We start from the raw sequence: 26,189 nt of genomic DNA on the forward strand, positions 1-26,189 counted from the left end.
AATCATTTTATATGTAAGTGATTAGTTAACTTGGACCAAACTCCTACACGTATCTGTATATAAAATTTTAGACCGATTTTATATACAAGTTAAAATTAATTAATATAAATTTTTATACTATAGAAAATGTCCTTTTGTGTGTGTCCTGTACTCGAATTGAACATTCAAATTCGACAATTTTGCAATGTCCCTTTCACTGCAAAGACAAACAAAACCAGTGAGACTCTTATGTTTGCATTAGTTTGTATGATTTGAAGTATCTTATCCGATCCTCTGAATGGCTTTTCCTATGTTCTCTCTCCCGTTTAGAGCCAAACATATTTATGTATATCCTACTCGACTTCTTTATTGTTTTGTTACTTGTACCCCCCACCAAGTTCGAGTTAAGCAAAAAAAGGTGTTTTTATTTCTGTTGCCTTCTATGCTTGGTTCAAAATAGACCATGCAAGAGGTAAGAATCGAAAAAGTTCAAAGCTGTCTAACCAACATGCACACTCTTTTCGTGAGACTCGTTTACATCAAACAAACCGTTAATAGGTGCACAAAGCCGAACCCACGAGAGAGCCTTATTGAAATGCTTTGCTTTGGTTCCAAGGTACTCGTTCCAAGTCACTGGTCGATAAACCGGAGGTTGACTTGGGCCTACAAGCTTTGCATGTGGCCCAATCTCCACATTGGCTGGGGGCCCATATAGATAAGCAACCGAAAACCGCTGACGGGTCCGGTTCACTAGAACCCGATGGAGCACACTTGGGTACAACCCGTTTGATAAAATGTGGAGGAGGTCGCCAACATTGATCACGAGCCCGCCGGGAAGTGGTGGCACCGTCACCCACCCGGATCCTTCCCGTTGAACCTGCAACCCACTGATGTTTTTTTGGTAAAGGATTGTGAGAAGGGTCGAGTCTGTGTGCGGGGCAAGACCCATGGCCCGATCCGGATCCGGACAGCTCGGGTAGGAGTTCAATTGCAAAGCAGCACAAGCCTTTTTGATTTGGTCATTTGAACCAGCCCATTTGATGTCATCCTTTGTAATACCGAGAGAATCTAACATGAGCCACATTAGCTTTCCCGCTAGGTTTTTCATGGTTTCATCGTATTGCACGACAATATCACTGAAAACAAAACAAAAAAACCCCCAAAAAACCCAAAAATTGAGGAGTGTTAGCAAAAATCATGCCACTATAGACTAATAGACAAAGAGATTTCGAACATCATAACAAACAAAAACAAGTGGATTCGTTGCAATAGATTCTCGACACTCTCCTAATCTTCAAGGTGGGTCCATAGCTCTCATTATGATCTTTGCTAAATGCATTAATTAGGATAAGAAAATGGTCTTATAATTATTTGGCCATTAGTCCTGTCACCACAAAAAATACCAAAAAAGTCCTTTTCTCTTAGCTAGAAATTAAATAAAGAAAAACAAAGATGAATGAAAGGAGAAGAGAGATGAAGGTAGCTAGTCTAGTTTATAATTTTAATATATATATATATATATATATATAGTTTTATAATATAGAGAACACGAACACGTGCATGAGGATGTGTTGATACCAGTATTTGCCGTAATCTTGGGGCCATAGCTGACGAAAATGTTCGAGAGGGGATCCAAGGATTGTGAAGCCCTCAGACCACATGAGTTTGGGGAAGAATGAGGAGATACGAGCGACGCCATAGCCAGAAACGCCGTCAGGGGAACGAGCTGCTTTAAGCTTTTGGTGAGAAGGAAGAGAGAAAAGGGTTTGGCCAGTTCCATGAATGTCATCAAGGAGGCTTATGGGGATGCCATGGTTTACAATTTGAAAGACACCCCAAGTTTTGCATGCATGGCCTATCAGCTTTGAAGCATTTGGGTCATTGAGATCAATAACAGGGACAGTTTCCTTGATGCTATAATTGGAAGGGTAAGCATGATCGTCAAGGTGTGTCCAAGTGTAAGATTCAGGGAGTTCTTGTAGGGAGTCGAAGTCGGGGTGCTTGTGGTAAACGGGAACGGGGTGGGCTCTGTATGCTTCTGAGAGTGAAGGCATAGTGTCAAAGAAAAAAAAGAAAAGAATGAGCAAGCAATATTAGAGAGAGTGTGTTGAATAATTAGGAAGAGGGAGTAGCTATTGGTGGTGGTACTTGCAAGAAAATATAGTACCCAAAAGAAAGATAAAGATGAGGTGAGAAACATGATTGTGCCTAGTGAGTATATATAGAGATGATGGGGTAGATCGCGACAATGTTGCCATTGCCCCAAACCGAAAGAAAGATAGATAGAGAGAGAAAGCGGTGTTTTTGTTCATTTCTTATATTTTTTTTTCTCTCAGGGGTGTGTGTTTGGGAGTTTGGAAGAAAAGAGAAAAAAGGGAATCCAAAACAAAAAGTGATAACTGTCACTTGAATCCAAAATTCAAAATCTTAAAGTACTAGTAAGACGTAATTAATTATTTTGTATCTCTCTAATACATCCTATGAACTTGAAGCGTCAATCCAAAAACTTAAACAGGTGAATGACTATCTTTTTAATGATTTATATTATTTTCTATTAAAAAAGAAGGGAAAGAAAATGATGGATATTCTTTTTCCCTTATTTGGATATTAAAAATCTCTCTCGTATCCTTAAATTGGGGTAATTTTAATTTTAAAGGTGAGAAATTTTTTGGAGAGTTTTATAAAAAAAATTTAATTCTCTCTCCATATTTTTTTAAAGAAAATTATACTCTTATGTTACATAAAATTTATCGCTTATGTTACACTCACATAAAAAGATGTGCCTCACTTTTTTTTCTTTTTTCTTTTTTTAAAAATTGATGAACCTCACTTAATTTATCTCACAACATAAGATAACTCCTCTCCTACAACATGAGAAAAGTAAATCTCATTTTTTTAACTCACAAATAATAAAAAAAACATGGGAAAGGTCGTCTAAGTAAAATTTTCCCTTCCCATTTTAACAGTGACTCTCAAACACAACCTTCAGGTGTTGATTGCTGTAGAAGCGAAAGTTTTGAAGGAAAGAAATTATTCTTGATTCCTTTGTTTCCTTTTTGCATTTAAGTGATTGCATGTTACAATATGTTAAAGATATTTGTCAACATTATTTCCAAATATATATATAAGGGTTTGTATTTGTTATTTAACATGACACAACAAATTTTTCTATACACACAACATGTCGTGGGACCCACACTTTTTGAAGAAAAAAGAAAAGAAAAAAATTACGGCACGTAAAACGAATCTCTATAACATTACACAATCACTTTTCCTACAACATAACTCTTATAAAACCCATATATATATATATATTAAAATTATTTGATAATATTTGAATCGTATCTTATAATAATCTAAAGAATCTTAAACGATATTTTAGAAATAATTTACTGGGAAAGGTTATATTGATAAACTTTTTTTATTACAAACTTACAAATTACACTGAGTCTGACTGGTTATACACTTTTGATAGATATATGACCAGTCAGACTCAGTGTAATTTGTATGTTTGTAAGAAAAAAAGTTTATCAATATTACCCCTCCATTATTTCTTTATATATATATATATATATATATATATATATATATATATATATATTATAATTTAATTATTCATTTAATTAAGTTTTGGATTTTAAAATTAATATAAACAAGAATTAATGATTTGTGGCTTTGTATGATATCAAATCACATCATAACGCATGAATCAGTATTTTTTTTTTTTTTTAGTACGTAGGCGAATCAGTATTAATTTTGTATTATTGAGTTTTTATTCTCTATTTTTTTTATTTATTAATTACCTAATAAATTTATATTATTTCAACTGATCTTACATATATATCCTAAATATATGAATATTAAATTACTTGTACGAATAAATCAAGAATGTTATAGAATTAATAATATAAAAAAAAAACAGTGCAAATAGAATTTTATTTTTTATTTTTTTTAAAAAAAAAAAGTGTTTAGAAATTGGACAAGGGAAAGAACAAAAAAGGAAAGGACCATCTTGTCCTCTACATAAAATGAGGAAAGCAAAGGCATCTCAACCTCTCAATTCACAACTCCAAGGATTCGACGAAAGAGTAGGGCCCCTAGCTCAACATGTGCCTTTGTCTTGTCCTCAAGTAGAAAAACATTTAAATCAAACTCTTCCAACTTGGTTCTGATTTATCTCATTCGCTATACGACAATAGTCACAGTGCCCCCATTTTGGTTGGTTGCCATCTTGACCAAATTGCCCATCTCGAAATTATATTATCCAATATATACGCACCGTATTGTTATAATTCCTTGGACAATAATTTACTTACGGTTTCGATTTGACATATTAGACCATTCATTACAGTCCTATAACTTTTTTGTACTCAATGGATGTTTGTGTAGAATTATGCTTTCAAAAGTTAAAAGCTTTGTACGAAGAAGACAATAATAACACATAATTGAGCAACATACTTATATACACAAAATGGTAATTTAGCCCTTAACAATTATAAAAAAAATGAAAATACTAACAATAATATTAAAAATAAATACAACAAAAGTAGAAATGAGTGGACTGGCTGGTTGTTCTTCCCTGTGCCTTACACTTGTATTTGTATGTATGATCATTTTCATGAAAAACCAGTAAAGTTTCTTTTGGTATTTTGCGGATAGGAGGAGTGTTTTCCCTGTCCCATGTGCCTCAAGTGGCCTTATTGATATTCAGCAACGTAACTCGTTTGATAAAACTACAACAAATATGTGGTTTGTCCCCATAATATAACCAAAGCAATTTCTCTTTTCTTTTCTTTTTCTTTTTCTTTTTTCGATTTGAAAAACCTAAGTCCCTCACCCCCTTCTTTTTTTAATAAGTACCTTTTTTCGAAGGAGTTATGTTCATCTAATTTTCTGTTTTGTACTTTTTTTTTCTTTGGTTCCCCAATATATCATGCATTGCGCGCCACCTATATATAATGCATATATATATATGATGCCATTGATGAATTAATGACATAGGATGAACAGTGATGGCCCTCTTCTTGTAATTGCTCACCACATGACTAGCATTCATGGGACATGGGCTCGTGTATGTTCACATTTAACATCACACATAACATTCATTATAATTCTCCTTCTACGTGCACATGCAGTTCACGTGGTTCAAACATGGTGAGGTCGGGACCGTTTGGGTCGCTAATGAACCCACTGTTTTTATAGTTTATATTATACATGCATGGCCACTCAACTCAAAAAATAAATAAAATAATAATTAAAACATACAATTTTATGCACCGAAAAAAGCATAAACTAGATATATCTATCTACTCAATCTTGTAGTTTTATGAATCCAAGGTTATGCGACATGATTAAGAATATATCCAGGAATCTAACTCTTTTAATTAATTAATGTACGTATGCATGTGAATTAATTAAGATGATGACGGGTGAACTTAAAGTTTTCAAAATATAAAAATAAAAAGGCCGGCATGCTACAGAGTGAAATGTGCATAAGAAAATTTTAATGTATATATATGGACGGCAAAATATTGAGAATTGAGATTTTTGTATTTTTTCTACTTTGTATCATATTTTTGTATTTTTTAAATTAAATAATAAAAAATTAATAAACAAGAGAGAAGTTTTAGAGAAATAAGAGGGATTTTTTTTTCTAAATTTTTAATGTTCAATTAATTAAAGAGTTTGAAAAGATTCATGCAACTGAACAAAGTATTGAATCCAAAATATGGCGGTTTCGTGCATGTGAGATAACTTCTTTAGTAAGATTATAAAGGGTTCGCTTTTTCTGCAGCAGATAAGTTATCTGCAGTAAGTCCAATACGACGTCGTTTTGGGACGGAAATCATGGTGTATTTGTAATTTTAATTTATTTCAGGGTTATAATAGTCTTTATATCTATAATTTTTTAAGATTTCAATATCAAAACGACGTCGTTTTGGTAATAAATGCAGATAACTTATCTGCATTAACTGAAACATTTTTCCCAATTATAAAATATCTAATCAGAATAGATAGGTTCAAAACAAAATAATACACTTCATTCTAATGATACAGGATAAAGAACATGCATGGTTGAACGTCTTCCTAATATGTCAAAGCAAAGTTTCTTATGGCGGCATACCAATCCTAATCGAAGGCTCTACTTCGGCCTCAAAGATTACCATATTACTAGGCATGCATCACAGGTTCAAATATTTGAAGACTTCTTAAAGATTTGAAAAAACAATTTAATCATTTAATAATATAAGAAATATTTGTCTTATCAAGTTTCGAACATAATTTATGGCATTCGAAATCAAGTAGGGGCAAAATGGTCAATCAATCTTATATATCTCATCAAAGTTTTTTCTTTCTTTCCTTTTTATTTCTTTTTCATTTTTAAATAAAAAAATAAAAAAGAAATCAGCGAATCCCTATTAGGATCTAGAGGAAAATGTTAACAGCACACAAGGAAATCAAACGCCCCACTCTACAGACATCTCTGATTTTTAAGATTAGGAAAGATATCAATCACCGAGGTTAAGGCTCAACGGAAAAGTTCAAATATAAAGGAAAGACAGATTTCAAAAGAAGCTAATGTTGACGTGAGTTGTGAATTAAGATTAAATTAGAGAAATTAAAAGATTGTTTGGGAGTTCAATTTATAATTATGGAAATGATATTAATTAGGCTATAATTGGGGAATGTAATTACGAGATGCTATGATATCGGGGGATTTAGTTAGGCTATAATTAGAATTCCTTAATATGGACACATGTTCATATAAATGCAAATTTGAATTTTGAAGAAATAAAGACATAATTTTTATCTAGATTTAACGGCAAAAACTTATGAGTATGGGTATTGGGTATACTAATTATTTATTCACAAACACAATTAAATATATAATAGTTAATTATCTTGCATGGACAATTAACAAGCAAGTGTCAAATTGTCTTAAACTATGTTAATTTCCTTCTATAGATAAAATAGGTTAGTTAGTATTTTTATATAGAATTTAAAATAAATTTATCCGCTTACCAAAAAAAAAAAATTATCCATTTAATTTAGAATTCTTTACACTATTATTTTCAATGAGTAATTTTTTTTTTCTAAACTTGAAGCGTAAAAAACATATCAGCAAAGAACACTTTATTTTGTGCTGGAATTATACTTGTAAAGAATGAGCAGATAATGTTCGAAATTTTTTAACATTACTTATGTATAAAAATTCTTATAATCTCTAAACAATTAACTCTTCCCAGATTTTAAACTTAATATTAGATATTTATGTTGGAGAGAATCTTTATTTTAGGTTGTGAATTCATGTAGGGTTGACGGAATTTACGGATATGTCTATTTTAATTAAGTTGATGCTAATTTACGCTATGCGGTATAGTTTTCAATTTATATAATAAATGGAATTATTGTTTCTTGTGTCACTGAATGGTCAAGTCATGATTAAACTACGTTATTTTGTTTATTTGTTTTCTTATATTAATTGATTTAACTTTAAATAATTATGATTTTATTTCTCTCTCTCTTTCTTTATCACCATTGATTCATCTTTGTACGATTATGATTTAGTGACAGGACAAAAACTTATATTCAGTGACTTGACACTCATAAAACCAATAAAAAAATTATTTTTAAATTTTATTGTATGTTATACAAATCTCATATTCTCCATTGTATCCAAAAAAAATATCCCATATTTGAGAGAGAAAATAAAATTGATTTCCAAAATTAAAAAATAAAATTGAAACAAAGGGTTAAGGACCGTAGTGCTGTAGCACAAAGCGTTCTGTATAACATTACTCTTTAATATCTACTGTTTTAGTTCCTTAATTATTTATCTTGATTTCTTTTAATATGGCAAAAGTATGCTAGATAATGGTTTTTCTTGGCCTTTACATGCAAATTAACATAATATTGTTATTTTATAAAAGGAATCACATTATTATAATAACGAAAAAACTCACTTATGGTATGAATTTGTAGTGTTTTTTTAAAATGTTTTACTGGCATAAAATATTTTAATTAAATAAAATATACATTTCGCAAATGGCCTATTTATGGGTAGCCCATATACTTTACACACACACACACAAAAAAAAAAGCGCGATAAATCCAAAAAAGTTTTGAGTCATATAGGATCCAATTTTGGAGAGATCCCACCATGTTTAGCTTTCTACTTGCAGCGTATTATTTTGATAAAGAATGTAGCACGATAAAAGCAAGATGCTTCCTGTTTCTACGTAATTGGGTCGCATCTTTCTATTCATTCGTAAGCCTAAGAAGCTATACATCTATATATTGCTTAAGATTGATGTGCCTACCCTATTACGTTAATAATCATAGCGTTACCAAAGTTTAAAAATGTTCACGATAACTGATCAGGTAGTCATGGAGTAATTATATATTTTGATCAATTTCAAGATTATAGCAGTACACGCACAACTATATATGTGTCTATCAAGGGAGAAGAGTTAATTAATCTTGACTATTCAATATATAAATGATTAAAGTTATAGGTAAATAAAATAAGGGGAATGAAGTGTTGGAGGAGAAACTCTTCCCTTCGTGTAGATATAAAGAAACGTCTCATTTCACTTTTTTTTTCTTCAATTTGGTAGGTCCAACAATTTTTTGTTTTTGTAGAAGAATTAAAAGTTTCTCATGTGACAAGAAAAACTTATAACCATAAAATTAAAATTAATTTTTTTTTTTTAAATTGTTCCAAGGGTATCCTTCATTCGAAAGCCAAGAACTAATCCCCTTAAAGAAAATCTTTTTTTTTTTTTTTGAAAAATCTTTGATATCGTATTGTTTTATTTTTCATAACCAAATAAAACATAATTAATTGCACATTTTACATTTTTTTTATTTTTATCTTACCTTTCACCATTTATTAGTTTAGGGGAAGGATCCGTTTACAATTTTTTTTTTTACCAATTACACTGAGTATGATCAGTCATACACTCTTGATTAAAGTATGACTGGTCATACTTAGTGTTATTTGTAAACAAAAAGTTTATAAATATAACCTTCCCTATTAGTTTATGGGTTTTATAATTCTCATTCAACATGAGAATTCAAATTTTCCTACACACCCTTCGATTTCCGTGCTGACATGGGTCCTACATATAATTTTTTCTAACACATGGGTCCCACATGTTTTTTATCTCTACAACATGAGAATTGAATTCTCATTCAACATAGAAAATCAAACCCCTTAGTTTATATATATACATTGAAGGGGAGGTTATACTTACTACTTTTTTTTTACTATCTCTTACTATTAAATCTTAACCGTTGATTTCAGTCAATCTAACGATTGTAATTTATTAAGAATTAATAATTAATTAATAAATTTAATTCAATAAATTATAACGGTTAGATTGACGGGAATTAATAATTTTAATTTAATAAAAAAAGAAAAAATAATAACTATAATGTTTCCATACATTCAAATGGTTTAGCTTACGTATTTTCTTTGTTTTCTTTCCACTTTCTTATTGGCACATATATAGAATTTAGAAAGTACAGAAAAAACAACTATTCAGCCCATGTCTTTAATACTGAATGGATCAATAAAAACTTTGGTTGACGATTAATGACTCCAAATGTATGCTAACCCCTTCCCCTTTCCAAAAAATTTAAAATAAAAAATAAAAATAAAAATATCCTTATTATAGGAAAATCAACTTAATTTTGTCCTGATTTGAAAAGCCAACATAGTGGAAAGGAAGTCCACAATAAAGTTGGTCTAATTTACTATTACGGAAAGAAACTGATCAATTGTTAATGGTTGCAAAATTTCCACTGTCATCCAATCATATAGACCAAAGTGAATTCCCAGATAGGCTTCACTTTGGAAAACAAAATTGAAAACTCCACTAGTGCATAGCCCTGGCATACCTTCAAAACCAATTCAAGCGACATTAATATAGACAATATGCTACCTTCTGTGGGTACAAAAATGCACATATACATGTCTTTCTTTCTTTTTTCTATAACTCATCCTTCAACCGACAGTTAAAGACTAATTTTTTTGAAACAGGAGATCATATTAAGTGGATAAACCTCTTTCAACAAAGCTTTTCTACACACGACCAAATATTGAATCTCTCTCAGCATGCTTAAGGAGCCCAACTATCCACTAATTAACTATGTTGGGCTTTGTTGGTTATATGTCTTGGTTAATAAGGAAAAGTATCTTCTCGTGGTAGCTCAATTTGTGTATGAGAGCTAGCAGATGGGGTAAGAACATGTGTTCAATCCTCTCCAATACCATCTTTGACAGAAGTTTAAAGCCTTGATTCTGGACCCGCCCCGAACATAACAGGATTGCCTCCTGTGAAAAATACTTGTGATTTATCCAAAAAATATATATAAAGATGAAACAACAATAACGATTTTGTAACTACTTATTTCAATATATTTTTTCTCTCTCTTCTCTTTTCACTATTGATTCAATTCTTTGTATGATTATGATTCTCTCACATGACCGTATTATGTTACATAAGACATAGGAGGATCGACTCCCAACCCAACTAAGTATTACTATTAATATACAAGCAAATATACGCCTGAGTAACTTTCAGATAAAAAATCCTTCAAGTAACTAGTTATGGGAGGCGTTTGATAGAGGATAAAAAAAATTTGTGCTCGGGAATCATGATTTTCAAGAATATTGTAGGAAAGTGAATCTTTCGAGAATGTTATCAAAAAGTTATTTGGTAGACTAAAATATTACCAAAAATATTGGCTCAAGATTACTGAATATATATTTGGTTATTGTCAAATATTACTGAAAATTTGAGGTAATTTTATAAAATTATCCTTTATAATTCAAAACATTTGCAATTTTAAATTAAAATAGAAATTTTACACATTCATCCAACATTGATAGGATGCTACCAAAAGTGTATCATAAATTTCTCTCCTTTCAATGTTTCATCTTGAAAGAGAAACAATGAAAATCCATAGGAGATAGTTGACAGGATGCTTCTGGTATTGAAAAGTACAAATTAATTTTCTAGGCATTGAGGTTTCATGGTAAAATTTTATTTTGTGAGATTGCTCTGGATATATACAGGATGTGGCAACCTTAAAAAAAAATTGATATTGATTAGGTGGAATTGGAGGGTTGTGCCTCGGGTTCCATAGGAAGTTATAGGGGAATTTCATGGTGCTTCGTGGTATAAATTAGACGGAAATGGAAAAAAATTATGAACTCAAAGTTGATAATTTAGCGTTCAATTTTTCAGAGAGAACGTCAAATCAGTTTTTTCAAAACTTAATCTCAAAAGCTTTTCCTCGGGAAAGATTCTTGCATGAAAAAGTGAAGCAAATGAAAGTAAAATGTAAGAAGAGACGAAGAGAGCAACAGAGAAAATAGTTAGGGCATAACTGTTTGAAAAGTTAGTCAATATTTTTTCATCATGTGAGATTTTTAGAATATCACCTCTGAGGTGATATTTTTCATTGAAAATTTTGTTCACAATTTAAAATTCCGAGAAAGCTAAAAACCACAACAATTTTCAAACTTCCATATATCAAATCTGAATATCTGGAATTCCCAACCTAAATTTAATGAGATTTTAAATTTTATCCTTTTACCAAATACCGCATAAGTAATTATCTAAGGGAATCTCTGCCAATTATAAATCTCAGGCATGTCAGAATCACTGGCGCTCTGACAATAATATTGTAGTAATTCCCACTTTAAAAAGAAAAAATCAATAACCTGTGTCGTGGCTTAACATATCACAGCATAAACATTTGCATTTTTCATGGGATAGGATCCATTTACAAACTAGAATATCTGGTGAGATATGGAATCAGCAACATCTCAACAACTCCAAACAGCCAAAGGGTATAAGATAAGGATCACATCCCAACAGAAGGAGGTGGAATCCTACTACAATTGGGGGATCTCAAAAGGCACAAGCCTAGGAAGGTAATCTTATAAATAAGAGCCTATGGACCCCAGGTAAACACTCAGAATACATTTACTACTTTCACCCACGCTGTGCACACACCCACGCCTTGGCTATAAGCCTATTGCTTGTGCGCAGTGATTGGGACCTCGGCTATAAGCCTAGTATACAGTTGATATACACTATCTCTGAGCGCATACCTTACGGTATAGCAATACGGTCTATCCAGGACCTAACATTGGCGCCGTCTGTGGGAAACGATAAATTTCGACTCCCATTCCACGATGACGAACACACGTTCGACGTCTAGTACCTCCCAAATACCACCGCGTCAACCACAGTCTCAGCCTTACGGCATGCCTCAACACCAATCTGCACTAGAACAGCCCCAATTGGAAGCAAACCCGGTGCTGGTTGAGGTACAGGTCGGCGAGGTCGGAACACAAGGACCGACTCCCAGACCCCAGCCGAGTGCAACAATTGCTGCGGTTCGTCCACCTTCACACAGTGAGCAACCAAACGTGACAAACATGGCCATGGAAGCAATCCTTCAAAGGTTGCAAGAGATGGAAAACAGATTCCTGACCCAGCAGCGTATGGATGCCCAAAGGATGGCGACATTGGAGGCCGAACTGAGGACCTTGAACGCGGAAGGCCAGACTAGGGGAGCCGGAGGGGTCGTAAACGACCGACCTCAGCAGCAACATGCTGAAGGCGTACATCAGAACGCTGAAGGCATCCAGCATCAGAATGCTGAAGGCATCCAGCATCAGAATGCTGAAGACCTCCAGCATCAAAATGTTGGAGATCGGCCTAGAAGGCGCGGCAATGCTGGCGATGGAGGACCGCGGCAACAGAACGTGGCTACAGTCGAAGGAAACGCGCAGAATGGGCAGAACCTTAACCTCGGTAACAACCGGATGGTGGTGGTCCGAACGACAACTAGGACGAAAATTATCTGGAGGATGAAGAGGCTAATGATAGCCCATTCACTGAGAGGCTCATGAACTTGGCCATACCGCCGAGATTTAAGAGCACCAGGATACCTCCATACGACGGAAGTCAGGACCCAAAAGCCCATTTAGAGGCTTTTAAAACTGAGATGCTATTCAACGGGATTACTGGACCTATTAAGGCCAGGATCTTTGCGACAACACTGTCTGGTCAAGCAATGACCTGGATAACCAGGCTCCCTAGGAACTCAATCGACTCATTTGAAGACCTAGCTCGGACTTTCCGACTTAACTTTGCAACAAGCAAAGTACATCCGATGCCAGCCTATGCTTTGGGAAGAATCCGGCAGAAGGAGAACGAATCGCTGAGGAAGTACCTCGATCGATTCAAGGATGCCACCCTCAAGGTACGAGGGTTAACTGAAGCAGTGCACCTCCACTTAATCATTTCGGGATTGGATGGCGACTCCCCATTGGCGAGATCTATCTATAAGAACCCGGTGAATGATCTGGAGGAGTTCATGAGAAGGTCGGACAAATACATTGACGTGGAGGACATGCAAAAGGTTTATGTCGAATCACGAGGACGAAGCCCTACACGTCGGAGCCCGAGTAAGAAAAACAACAAAGACCGGGACCAGAAGGGATCCAAAAAAGCAAAGGACACTCGTGATAAAAGGTCGAAAGACCGATCACCAAGGAGGAGGTATGACGATTATACACCTTTGAACGTGTCCAGATCCAAGATATGGAAAGAGGTAGCACAGACCGAAATCCGCAATGTCGAGAGACCTCGACCCCTCAAAGCCAAGTTCGGATTAGATAGAAGCAAATATTGTGCATTCCACGACCAAAACGGTCACTTTACGGATGATTGTTGGGACCTTCGAGATGCAATTGTAAAGCACGTCAGGGAGGGAAAATTAAAGCAGTATATCATCCGAACACAGGGCAAGAAAAATAATAAGCGCAAGCAAAGAAGCCGAAGCCGAAGTCGAAGCCCAAAGAGAGAGGATCGAAAGGACCAAAGACAAGACCGACCTGCCAAAGAAAAATAGGTCGATGAAAAGGACGAGGCTTTTCCTGAAGCCGAATTCGAATGCAACGTGATAAGTGGAGCTCTAGGTGGGGGAGGAGACTCGGCTAACGCTAGAAGAAGGTACTTAAAAGAGGTCATGTCTGTAAGAGACAGGCCGACATTCAAAGGAAATGACAGCAAACCGGCTCCCCCGAGACTGTTCTTCACTCTGATGGATTGGTGATCACCGGAGTGCTAGTCAATTGCCGAGTGAAGAGAATCTTTATTGACCACGGAAGTTCAGCTGACATAATTCTCTGGGATGCTTTCCAGAGGATGAACCTGGACGAGAAGGACTTGAAACCATGCGTCACCGAGCTGGTCGGGTTCAACGCAGCGGCGTCCCCTTCAAAAGGCTACATCGACCTAAAGTTGACCTTGGGAACGAAGGACTCGTTCCGAGCTGGAAGGGTTCGTTTCGTGGTGGTGGACACCTCGTCTTCCTACAACGTGATCATTGGTCGGCCCACAATCCATGAATGGGATATGCTGATCTCCACAAAACATCAAGCATTGAAAAAACCTAATATGAACAACGAGATCGTCACCATAAGAGGTGATCAAGAAGAATCAAGAAAGTGCTACTATGAGACTCTACGAGTCCATCATGGAGGTCCATCATCTCCACCTCGGCTTAAAGAAGGAGGAACTAAGGACCAATCACTGAAGGCATGCAGAAGAGAGGTCAACTTGGTTGAACTCGATGTAAGAGAGGAGCTCTTGGTACCTCGTCCATAACCCCAAGGAGAGTTGGAGGATGCCGATATTGCGAAAAACGGTAAAGGACACACCAAGGTGGGAAAATACCTTAAAGGCGACTTCAAAGAGGTGCTGGTTTCTTTTTTAAAGGAAAACCGTGATGTGTTTGCTTGGAAAGCTTCAGAAATCCCTGGAATAGACCCAACCTTCTGCTGCCACAAGCTCTCCATGTACCCTGGTTCACGGCCAGTATCCCAAAAGAAGAGGAAGATAGGGTCCGACCGACGTCATGCTTTGAATGAGCACGTCGACGAGCTGCTAGCAGCCGGATTCGTTAGCGAAATACAGTATACCACTTGGTTGTCTAATGTGGTGATGGTAAAGAAACCAAGCGGGAAATGGAGGATATGTGTGGACTACACCGACCTCAATAAGGTCTGCCCAAAGGACTCATACCCCATGTCGAGCATTGACCAGCTAGTTGACAATTCTTCAGGATTTCAGCTACTTTCGTTTATGGACGCGTACTCTGGGTACAACCAAATTCCACTACATCCCGACGACCACGAAAAAAACGCCTTCATGACTGAGAAGGGCAATTTTTGTTACAACGTCATGCCTTTTGGCCTCAAAAATGCAGGGGCGACATATTAGCGGATGATGAACCGCGTTTTTGGAGGGCAGATTGGAAGAAACCTAGAGGTATACATCGACGACATGATTGTCAAGTCGTTGCAAATGTCAGCACATATAAATGACCTCAGGGAAACTTTTGAGCAGTTGAGAGCTCACAGGATCAGGCTGAACCCAGCAATATGCGCTTTTGGGGTACCAGCTGGAAAGTTCCTGGGCTTCATGCTTACCAACCGAGGAATAAAAGTGAACCCCGACAAGTGTAGGGTCGTGCTTGAAATGAAGCAGCCCGAAAGCAAGAAAGAAATTCAACAGCTCACAGGACGTCTTGCGGCCCTGACCAGATTCTTTCCTAGATCGGTAGAAAAAGCTTTGCCTTTCTTCAAGCTCCTCAAAAAGGAAGCCAAGTTCGGATGGGGAGAAGAATGCAAAAACGCATTCTAAAATATTAAGAATTGCATGGCCACTCCTCATGTACTGTCCAAACCAGAGCCCGGAGAAACGCTGATCTTGTACTTATCAGTTGGGGAAGAGGCCTTCAGTGCCGCCCTGGTACGGGAGACTGACAAATCACAGCAGCCGATCTACTTTGTAGGTCGAACCTTGCAAGGGCCTGAGCTTCGTTATCAGAAGCTCAAGAAAGTCGCATTCGCACTGCTTACCACGGCAAGGAGGCTCCGACCTTTCTTCCAGAGTCACCGAGTTATTGTGCGAACGAATCAGCCCATCAGGCAAGTCCTCCACAAGCCGTACCTCGCTGGCAGAATGATAAACTGGGCAGTCGAACTCTCTGACTTTGACATTGCGTATGAGCCCAGGCAGGCGATAAAGTCCCAAGCGCTAGCCGACTTCATCTTGGAGCTAACCCCATCCAATGAAAAGGGAAAAGGGAACGAAGATCTCTGGACAATACACGTAGATGGATCGTCCAACTCCAAGAGGAGCGGAGCCGGGGTGATCATTGAGACCCCGGAAGGAGTGTCCATTGAGCATTCACTTCACCTGGCCTTCCCGACTTCTAATAACCAAGCTGAATACGAGGCATTTATTGCCGGGATCGTGCAAGCAAAAGAGCATGGGGCCAGAAAAAAAAAATGAGTGATTCGCAGCTGGTTACCTCACAAGTTGAGGGAAAATATCAAGCCAAGGGTCCTCTCATGATGAATTACCTCCACCAGGTCAAGGAGCTGCTAGCCGAGTTTGACGAGGTGATAATCCAATACATACCTCGGAACGAGAATAATAGGGCCGACATCTTATCCAAACTTGCCAGCTCAAAGGGCCCAGGAAATCATCGCACTGTGATACAACAGAGCATCTTGGAGCCGACGTGTGTGATGGTGATAACCGAGACAGAGGATTGGAGAAGGCCCATAGTGGCCTACCTGGAAAAAGGAATCCTGCCAGACGAAACGCAAGAGGCCAGAAAACTCGTGAGGAATTCGGCCTGTTTCACCATAATAGAGGGGCAACTCTACAAAAAGGGTTTCTACACACCCATGCTGAAGTGCCTAGGCAACAATGAGGTTGAATACGTGCTGGTCGAGATTCATGAGGGCATAAACGGGCATCACATGGGAGGAAAAGCCTTGGCCAGAAAGGCACTAAGGGGAGGATACTATTGGTCAACTATGGAGGCGGACGCGAAGGAGCATGTCAAAAAGTGCGAAAAATGTCAGAAGCATGCGCTGATCCTTCATGCACCCCCAGAAGAGCTGCAAACTATTACGGCTCCATGGCCATTCTTCAAATGAGGGATGGACCTACTGGGACCTTTTACTGTGGCTGAAGGTCAACTCAAGTGGTTGATAGTGGCTGTCGACTATTTCACCAAGTGGATCGAGGCCGAACCCCTCACCACCATTACCTCGGCAAGGATACGGAGATTCTTTGAAAGAAACCTCATCAGTCGATTTGGGCTTCCTGCCGAGATAATAACAGATAACGGAACACAGTTTGCTGACAAAAAGTTCTCAGAGTTGATGACCGACCTCAAAATCACACATCGATTTGCGTCAGTTGAGCACCCTCAGACTAACGGACAAGCCGAGTCTGCCAACAAGGTGATCATCAACGGGTTGAAGAAAAGGCTCTTTGAAGCCAACGGCAATTGGGTTCAGCAACTACACCTCGTCCTATGGGGTTACAGGACAAGTACCCAATCTACCACGGAAGAAACCCCCTTCAAGCTGACATATGGGTGCGAGGCCATGATTCCGGTGGAAATCGGTGAGCCGTCCTGGAGGAGGGTACAGAGGTTACAAGGAACCGAAAGCCAAAACAAGGAAGCACTCCTTGTGGAACTCGACCAACTGGATGAATGCAGGGAGAACGCCAGATACAAGAATATGATGGCCAAGCATTTGGTTACGGCCAGATTCAATAAAAAAGTCAGACCTCGGTCATTTCAGAGCAGCGACTTAGTCCTGCGTAGAGCAGACATCGGCAATAAAAATGCAAGAGATGGAAAGCTCGCCGCAAACTGGGAAGGTCCCTATAAGATCAAAGATAATCTGGGAAAGGGAGCTTACACTTTGGAAACTATCTCCAAGAAACTAGTAAAGAGGACTTGGAACGCGGACAAGTTGAAGGTCTACTATAGCTAGGTCTCATGTTCGAAGTTCGAAATAGGAAGACGAGCTCTTAAGCTCGGTCAATAGTTAGAATTATTTCTACGCAAATAAGGCGAGCTATTAAGCTCAGTCAATAGGTAGATTTATTTCCAAGCAAATAAAACGAGCTTTTAAGCTCAGCCCTTGTAAAGAGATTTCGTTGGAATGCAAATAAAAAGAGCAGTTACTTAATTTATGTTATCTATGCATATCGATTTCCACGCAAGTAATTGAAGGCTCAGGAGCTTCGTGGCCGAAAAGGAATAACAATTTTGTTGACGAACAAAAGAATAATCCTAGGTCGGCTAAAACTCGACGAATTATAAGCCGATTACGACAAGATCGAAATAGAGCTTCAAACTATAAGTAAAAAAGAAGCAACGATCTCGGCAAAATGAAATTAAAGACATAAGATTCAAAAAGCCGACCCAAAGCGGCAATTATGTCCTAATAATGTAAAAAAAAAGGGGGGGGGGGGCTCAAAGACCCCGTAATCAAAAATAACATAAGAAGGTCGGCATTCCGACCCCTTCATTCTTCAGCAGGAGATGAAGCGGCAAGAAATTCGGATCTGACATCCCCCCCACCAGTGGACTCCGCATCAGGGGTTCCAGGGACTATGATGTCGTCCTTAACCTCATAGGCCACGTCCATGCCATCCACCACCATGCCAGGATTCAAAACCTGAGCCTGAGCAATAGCGTTGTCAAAAGCTTGAATAGCGGCCCTAGCAACCACGGCTTTAGCCTCTTCAAAGTCGGCCTGCAGATCTAAAAGTTGGGCATCCTTTTCGGCAATAGACTCCGAGAAGGACTCCTTCTCGGCACTCAAGTCATTAGCCTTGGCGGTAACCACCTCCAAGTCCTTCTTAGCCTTATCTAGCTCTGAGGACAACTCTTGAACTCTGACCTCCAAAGTTGACTTAGACCTGCTCAGCTCCTCCACCTTGGTAGTGAGAGATGAGTTAGAAGCAATAGACAAGTCGAGGCTCTGATTGAGATCCTGAAAGGTTGAAGCAACGAGATCGTCTTCAAAGAATCCTCCTCCATCCGTGCCAGCCTGGCCCTCACAGTAGAGGTGAAGCCCAAACCTCCAATGAGCCCAGGAGGAGGCTTTAATACGGCCCTAAGACGGTCTGAAACCTCCGTTCTCCATAATTCCCCGGGCTCAAGGGTGATCAAACTCCCTTGAGGAGCGGTAGGAGGAACTGAAAGTTGTGACAAAGGAGGAGTCTGGGCACCAACCATGGTCACTCTGACGCCGGCCGAGCTCCCGCCGAGTATGGAGTCTATCCGCCTCTTCTTCGAAGCCTCCGACTCGAGAGGGGCAGTTTCTTTCGACTTACCCTTTCCGCCCTTCTTGGGCAAAAATTTCATGTATTCAGCAGAGTTCATGCTGACTGCAAAAGGAAAAGCAAAGTCAGAATATAGGTTATAAATCTGCAAGACAAGGTCATCTACAATTAAAAACAAAATGAGCTACATACCAAGCTCATAAATGGCATCCTCCCCAAACTTATCTACAATCCGACTCAAGTCAAAAGCGCCAAACTCATCGGTATATTCAATAAGAACTCGGACCGCCAGAAGTTCCGAGCTGGAAAGTGCAGATAAGGGGATATCATAGTCTTTTGGAGGCCTCTGATAATGTTTCTGCGTCCAATATAATTCAAACCGAGATGATATTCCGCCGTCGTCAAGCCAACTCTCGGCAAACCAAGGAAGGGACTCGGAACGAGATACCACCTTAAAGTAGGCATCCTTGAAGCCCTTGAAAGATTGGGAGTAAGGAATAAAAATCCTCCTGCCTGGGGTACCTCGTAAGGTAACCCACCCTTTCTTCTCCTTAGACTCGGCGCCAGTACGGAAAGTATACACATCAAAGAAGAAGAAAAAGAGAGTAACAGTGCAGGGGAGGTACAGGTAGGCACACACCTGCTCAAAACCCCGAACGAAAGCCCATGAATTCGGGTGAAGTTGCGAGGGTACAACCCTAAGACGTCGGAGAACCGACATCTGAAAGTTTGTAAAAGGAAACCGGATACCCAATTTGGTAATGAGATCCCGATAGAAATAGAAGAAATGGGGCTCGTCCAATATGGGACCTAAGCATACCGGAAAGTCGTCGGGTGGGAGAAGATCAACCCCATTGGGATCTCCCGCTGGGAGCTGGGCAACCTCGGCAGAAGACATTGTGGACCGTTTTTGGAGAACCTCGAGAAGGACCCAATCTTGAGCGTTAGACCTGTCCATGACTATATCCCTGGAATACGAAGGACAAAGGTCAGTACACATATCAACCACATCCGACCTTGGATTACCAACGTCGGATTGCAACGAAGACGGACTCCAAGAAGGAGGAATGGAGCTATCCGAACTACTGACAAGATCAACAAATGAGACCCGACTCGATGCACGATCATTTGGGAAGGAAGGTTTGACCGACTTAGGAAAACCTAGCTCGGACGAGGAAAGGCTGGAAGAGCTAGCGCTCAAGTCAAGAGGAGGAATCCGATCCAAAACGTACCTCATACCCGAGACCAGCCTAGAGGATGTCAGTATATACGACAGCGGGACTGGTTCAAGAGAGGAACTCAATCTGGGAGCTGAAGGATTCACTAAAGGAGGACTACTCGTACCAAGGTTAAGTCGGGATTGACGACCCCCTCTTGACCGACCTACTCCCCTCCTACCTCGGCCTCCACGAGAACTATGGCGGCCTCCACGGGGACCGCGGAAAAGCTGTTGACGCTTCTCTTCCTCGGTGTATTCCCTACCAAAAAACCAGTACTGAACACAGCGAGGCAACCAACTCACCACTTCTTCCTCTTCCCTCTCCTGGCCACGTAGACTGGATTCCAGACCATAAGGAGAACTAGGGGAACTCATTATAAACCCCCAAGAACAGGAAAGAAACCCTCAACACTTCGAAGAAGAAAATGTATACCTCACCTTCAAGCTTAAACAGAGGTAACTACTAAATGCAACCTAACCCAACCAAAAAGAGATTCGTAAAAGCAAAGAGAATAGGAAGGTACCTAAACTTAGAAGCAAGGATGATGGGAACTAGACTCAATGCGTGAAAACCTTCACTGGAAGTGAGGAGAGCTCCAAGAGAGTTTATGAAACACGGAACCAGAACTGGAAAACGATTAAAAGCTCACTGCGAAACCAGACGAATGTAAAAGTTTTGAACCCATGTGAAAGCTGGTATTTAAAGGACGACGAATTGCTGGAGGCGCGAAGGCGAAGAGCTTTTCCCAAACGGTTAAGTGATGGAGGGCAAAAAGGGGATTTCACCCTGAATGCATTAAATGCACTTCATCATAACCTGCACAAAAGTAAAGCCGAACGCCCTGCACGATGCATGAACTGCCAACGAGCGCAAAACACGTGGATCGCCTTAACCGTCACAGCAAACGTGACACGAAAGGACAGGGTAAAATAATAAGGCCAAATTTCGATTTCCGAGTTCAAACAACGCCTAGACTTCAAAAGTAGGGAAAAATAGGGCGTAGTTGAAGGGACTTAGAACGTCAACTCGATCCAGCACTAGGAAAGCAAAGCTCAGGTCAATGGTAGCCAAAAGTTCACAATAAGTTCAGAAAAATATCCGACATGCTTACATCCGACTTCAAACACAAACACCATGAAAGGTCAAGAGGCGTGGTGGACGTAATCTCGGCAAAACAACTGAGTCAGAACGCTGACGTCGAAAAACTCGGAAGTCCAAACATTAGAACAATGAACGCGAATAAACTGAATCCGTGATAACACAATGGCACCTCGACATCCCGGACCCCGGAATACCGAGCTGGGGGGCAACTGTTATGGATATGAATATCATATCCCAACTACCTACTAGAATATATGGTGAGATATGGAATCAGCAACATCTCAACAACTCCAAGCAGCCAAAGGGTATAAGATAAGGATCACATCCCAACAGAAGGAGGTGGAATCCTACTGCAATTGGGGGATCTCAAAAGGCACAAGCCTAGGAAGGTAATCCTATAAATAAGAGCCTAAGGACCCCAGGTAAACACTCAGAACACATTTACTACTTTCACCCACGCTATGCACACACCCACGCCTTGGCTATAAGCCTATTGCTTGTGCGCAGTGATTGGGACCTCGGCTATAAGCCTAATATACAGTTGATATACATTATCTCTGAGCGCATACCTTACAATATAGCAATACGGTCTATCCAGGACCTAACAGGAGGGTTGTGCCTCGGGTTCCATAGGAAGTTATAGGGGAATTTCATGGTGCTTCGTGGTATAAATTAGACGGAAATGGAAAAAAATTATGAACTCAAAGTTGATAATTTAGCGTTCAATTTTTCAGAGAGAACATCAAATCAGTTTTTTCAAAACTTAATCTCAAAAGCTTTTCCTCGGGAAAGATTCTTGCATGAAAAAGTGAAGCAAATGAAAGTAAAATGTAAGAAGAGACGAAGAGAGCAACAGAGAAAATAGTTGGGGCATAACTGTTTGAAAAGTTAGTCAATATTTTTTCATCATGTGAGATTTTTAGAATATCACCTCTGAGGTGATATTTTTCATTGAAAATTTTGTTCACAATTTAAAATTCCGAGAAAGCTAAAAACCACAACAATTTTCAAACTTCCTTATATCAAATCTGAATATCTGGAATTCCCAACCTAAATTTAATGAGATTTTAAATTTTATCCCTTTACCAAATACTGCATAAGTAATTATCTAAGGGAATCTCTGCCAATTATAAATCTCACGCATGTCAGAATCACTGGCGCTCTGACAATAATATTGTAGTAATTCCCATTTTAAAAAGAAAAAATCAATAACCTATGTCGTGGCTTAACATATCACGGCATAAACATTTGCATTTTTTATAGGATATGATCCGTTTACAAATTTTTTTTGCAAATTACATTAAGTACGATCGATTGTACACTGCATGATTAAAGTATGATCAAGTATGTCCGATCGTACTTAATATAATTTGTAAGAGTTTATAAGAAAAAAAATTTATAAATATAATCTTTCGCATTTTTCATACGACAACACTTTGCATCAAGTTGTACAAATCGAGAAGCACAAAATTCAAGTTTTGGATTCTGATATGTCACACTACAGTAATGATAGAAGCCTCGGAAGAAGACACCGAGCCATCACGGAGAGATGTGGAAAAAGATAGGGAATTGCACGTGTTTACATGGAGTTGGACCGTCCTATACCTAGTCACTATATCTTAAGTAAAATCAAAGGCGAGTGGAAAAAGAGAGAGAGAAAGAGAAAAATCCTCCTATAGCTAGTGATTTGATCTTAAGTAAAATAAAAGTGATTTAACAAAGAATATAAAATTAAAAATCTCCGCCTACAATTTATTCTTTATACTTTCAATGTAATATTTTACGATCACAATTTATTTAAATGTTGACCACAAAAAAAAAAGCATTATGTTAAATTTTATAACAAAATTATAGTAATTTATTCTGTCAACCAGTGAATTGCATACGTTTTAACTGTAAACGAATGAAGTAGATAATTTACACATTCAATTAAATTACGACAACATATAGTATCAAGTAAGTATTTGGAAAAAATTGAGGCTAAGTTGTTGTTGTTGATATTGTGTGAATTTCACGCTTCAATTTTAAATTTCAGTCTAATTATTTTTCACATATTAATTATAATAATTTAACCGCTTGTATACTTTAAAATTTTTGAAAATTACATTTTCACTTTTTTTATATACAAATGGGAAGTTAATACATATTTTAATACAAATTACTCAAATCTCTCACCACTAGATCAAATCTAGTGGCTTTGAATTTGCATTTTCACTTTCTAAGATAATAATTTAGGCTTCATACAACTTTATTTCTCGATGCTAAGAAATATTTGGCCAGTAAAATATAAAATTAACGTCATTACATGTTACTTTCCAAAAATAAAAACGTCATTATTACATGTTTTGTGTTAATAATATAAAAGTGATTAAAAAATTGTAAAATGTTAAATATTCACCCAGATAAATTGAAAAAATTAAAAATTAAAATAAAACTTCGAGGAATTTTGTCAAAATTATTAAGTTGATATCAATAATTTATAATTATGATTAATGTTTCTCATATCGTAAGAGATAACATTATATTCTATCCACACACTTTGGGTCCATGTATTTTTTTCTCTTTTTTCACTTCACATGATTAATTTGGGCCTATACACTTTTATATGTGTATAGGAGATAAAATTATTTTTTATAATATAAAAAACAATAATCCCTTTACAATTTCACTTTTTTAGAAAGAAGTTTAATTAAGGAAAAAGGAAATTATTATATTTCAAGGGAAAATTGTGTATTATTTTAAAGGAGGTAAAATTGTGTCATTTTAAGTGAGAGCAAGAGGTAGATAAAGGAGGAGAGAGAGTGGACAAAAAATATAAAGGTGTGAGTCCCACCTCTTTGTGAGAGTAAAATGACATAAGTTGTGTAATTTAAAAGGACAAATATTTTTTCCATATTTTAAAGTTAAAACATATTAACGCACAGTTACACTTAACTTATCATTGACGAATCATCAATAAGAATTAAACCAAAACCTTTATTGTTAACGCTATTAAATCCTACTTATTAAGTCAACTCTCAATTTGAATTTGAATGAAGTATTTTAAAATTTACCCCCATGTCAAAATATCGTAAGTACAAAACCTAAAGTTCATACAAAATGCATAACTATCAATTTGCTGGCCAAATTTTTGTCTTCTTATGAATTGATTGGTCATTGTTTTGTTTCCAAATTTGGGGTTATTGATTAAATGGGTTGACTGGTCATTTTTAAACCGGCACAGGTTAATTAGGTCATCCCTCTGTTTGAAAGAAAGAAAGAAAGAAAGAAAGAAAACATGAATTTGGGCTTATTGGGTTTGCCTTCCACTTTTACGAACCACGATACTATGGTATCTCGACAACTAAACAATAAGCGATCTATCGAAGACTCGTGACAATTCTAATGGTTCCCCAATCCCCACGTACTTGATAGTAAGTTTTAAGGGCTTAGTGAGTTCGGCTTCTACTCCTACGTAACGTGTGTGTACCCTATATACCATGATATGTTAGCACGCAACTATATAAGTGATTGAAGACCCATGACAATTCTGATGGTTCCCATTGTACTTGATATTAGGTTAGATAAAAAAAAATGACTATAGATTGGACTTCACTTGCAACTCACTAATCAAACTTCCATGAAGGACATGCCTTTTGACTCATTTCTTCTATGATTCTACCCTCCACCAAGTACGAACAAGATCCATTTCCCCTTTCTTTCGTTACTTTTTCAAAGTTTCAAATATTTAAGATAACTTATATTTACAAATTACACTATATATTACGGGACATATTCAAGTAATATGTATTATTCGTAGTACATAGTGTAATTTATAAACAAAAATTTTGTAAATATAACTTTATTCTTAATGTCTCTCAAAGTTGTTAGCTTATAGGTGTATGGCTACATACTTGAACCATATTTTCTGATTCAGGGTTCTTTACAAGGGCGTTACTCCAATATTTTTCTTGACTACGGTATCCAACAAGCATTTTATTGGGTTTATTGAAAGGGTTATATTTATCTCATTCAACATGAGATAACTCATTTTCCTATACACACATTATAAAGGTGGATCCCACTTTTATTTTTTTTCTCTCCAATCATTTGTGGACCCCTTTTATTATTTTGTTTCACCAACATAAGATACCTTATCTACATCAACATAAGAAAAATACTTCCCTTAATGAAAAATATTTCATTGATTAACTAAATCAATTGATCACCCTGTTTTTTTGCCTAATTCTGTTTTCAACAAATACAAACTTTCGACCTCTTTTATATATGTTAACTTTATGATTGAGCTTTGTCCTATATACCAATACTGTTCAAACAGATGCCATGATGTTCCTGGAATGGTTCTGCTTCAGATGCTTATGCATTCCCTTCCCTGCTATATGGTTATTCAAGTTGTTTGATAATTAAAAACACACTTCATTTTCACATCATTGGTTAATTGATGTTCAGGACTTCAGGGTATAAACTTAATCTACTCAAATTGATTACAGTAGATCAATATATCATTGTCAACCCAAAGCTCCCCAGTTGCTCCATATCTTGTGATGATAACTAAAATTGTATAATGGCTTTGATGACTACATTTGATGATCTTTACCAAGATTTCTTTTATGCTGATTAAAATAAGAAATAGTAAGACAAGAGAAGATAGAATGATCACAGAAGAGTTGTTATATACATTGTCAAATAAAGA

At 37.5% G+C, this 26,189-nt stretch overlaps 3 protein-coding genes across 3 annotated transcripts; 2 read left to right on the forward strand and 1 right to left on the reverse strand.

Annotated features, from left to right (window-relative positions):
• Positions 1-478: 478 nt before the first annotated feature.
• On the reverse strand, positions 479-2,033 carry LOC133285387 (gibberellin 3-beta-dioxygenase 1-like). The gene is made up of 2 exons (XM_061482594.1): positions 1,558-2,033; positions 479-1,115 (listed from the first exon to the last, which is right to left on the reverse strand). Exons 1-2 carry the CDS (start codon positions 2,031-2,033, stop codon positions 479-481), a joined length of 1,113 nt encoding a protein of 370 aa, XP_061338578.1.
• Positions 2,034-12,909: 10,876 nt separating this feature from the next.
• LOC133285353 (uncharacterized) lies at positions 12,910-13,917 on the forward strand. Its single transcript, XM_061482562.1, has one exon. The coding sequence runs from the start codon at positions 12,910-12,912 to the stop codon at positions 13,915-13,917; it is 1,008 nt and encodes a 335-aa protein (XP_061338546.1).
• A 296-nt stretch (positions 13,918-14,213) lies between these two features.
• On the forward strand, positions 14,214-15,290 carry LOC133285354 (uncharacterized). The gene is made up of 2 exons (XM_061482563.1): positions 14,214-14,660; positions 14,787-15,290. Exons 1-2 carry the CDS (start codon positions 14,214-14,216, stop codon positions 15,288-15,290), a joined length of 951 nt encoding a protein of 316 aa, XP_061338547.1.
• Positions 15,291-26,189: the final 10,899 nt, after the last annotated feature.

This window comes from Gastrolobium bilobum, unplaced genomic scaffold, assembly GCF_033153095.1.
Source record: "Gastrolobium bilobum isolate Gb01-03AN ecotype WA unplaced genomic scaffold, APGP_CSIRO_Gbil_v1 utg1211, whole genome shotgun sequence".
Classification (NCBI taxonomy): Eukaryota; Viridiplantae; Streptophyta; class Magnoliopsida; order Fabales; family Fabaceae; genus Gastrolobium; species Gastrolobium bilobum.

Excerpts from the sequence above, each read along its gene's own strand:
- LOC133285387 (XM_061482594.1), bottom strand. The coding sequence starts at position 2,033 with ATGCCTTCACTCTCAGAAGCATACAGAGCCCACCCCGTTCCCGTTTAC. Across the intron at positions 1,116-1,557 it reads CAAGATTACGGCAAATACTG|TGATATTGTCGTGCAATACG; the intron begins GTATCAACACAT and ends TTTTGTTTTCAG.
- LOC133285353 (XM_061482562.1), top strand. The coding sequence starts at position 12,910 with ATGAACTTGGCCATACCGCCGAGATTTAAGAGCACCAGGATACCTCCA.
- LOC133285354 (XM_061482563.1), top strand. The coding sequence starts at position 14,214 with ATGAACCTGGACGAGAAGGACTTGAAACCATGCGTCACCGAGCTGGTC. Across the intron at positions 14,661-14,786 it reads ATGTAAGAGAGGAGCTCTTG|GAAAACCGTGATGTGTTTGC; the intron begins GTACCTCGTCCA and ends TCTTTTTTAAAG.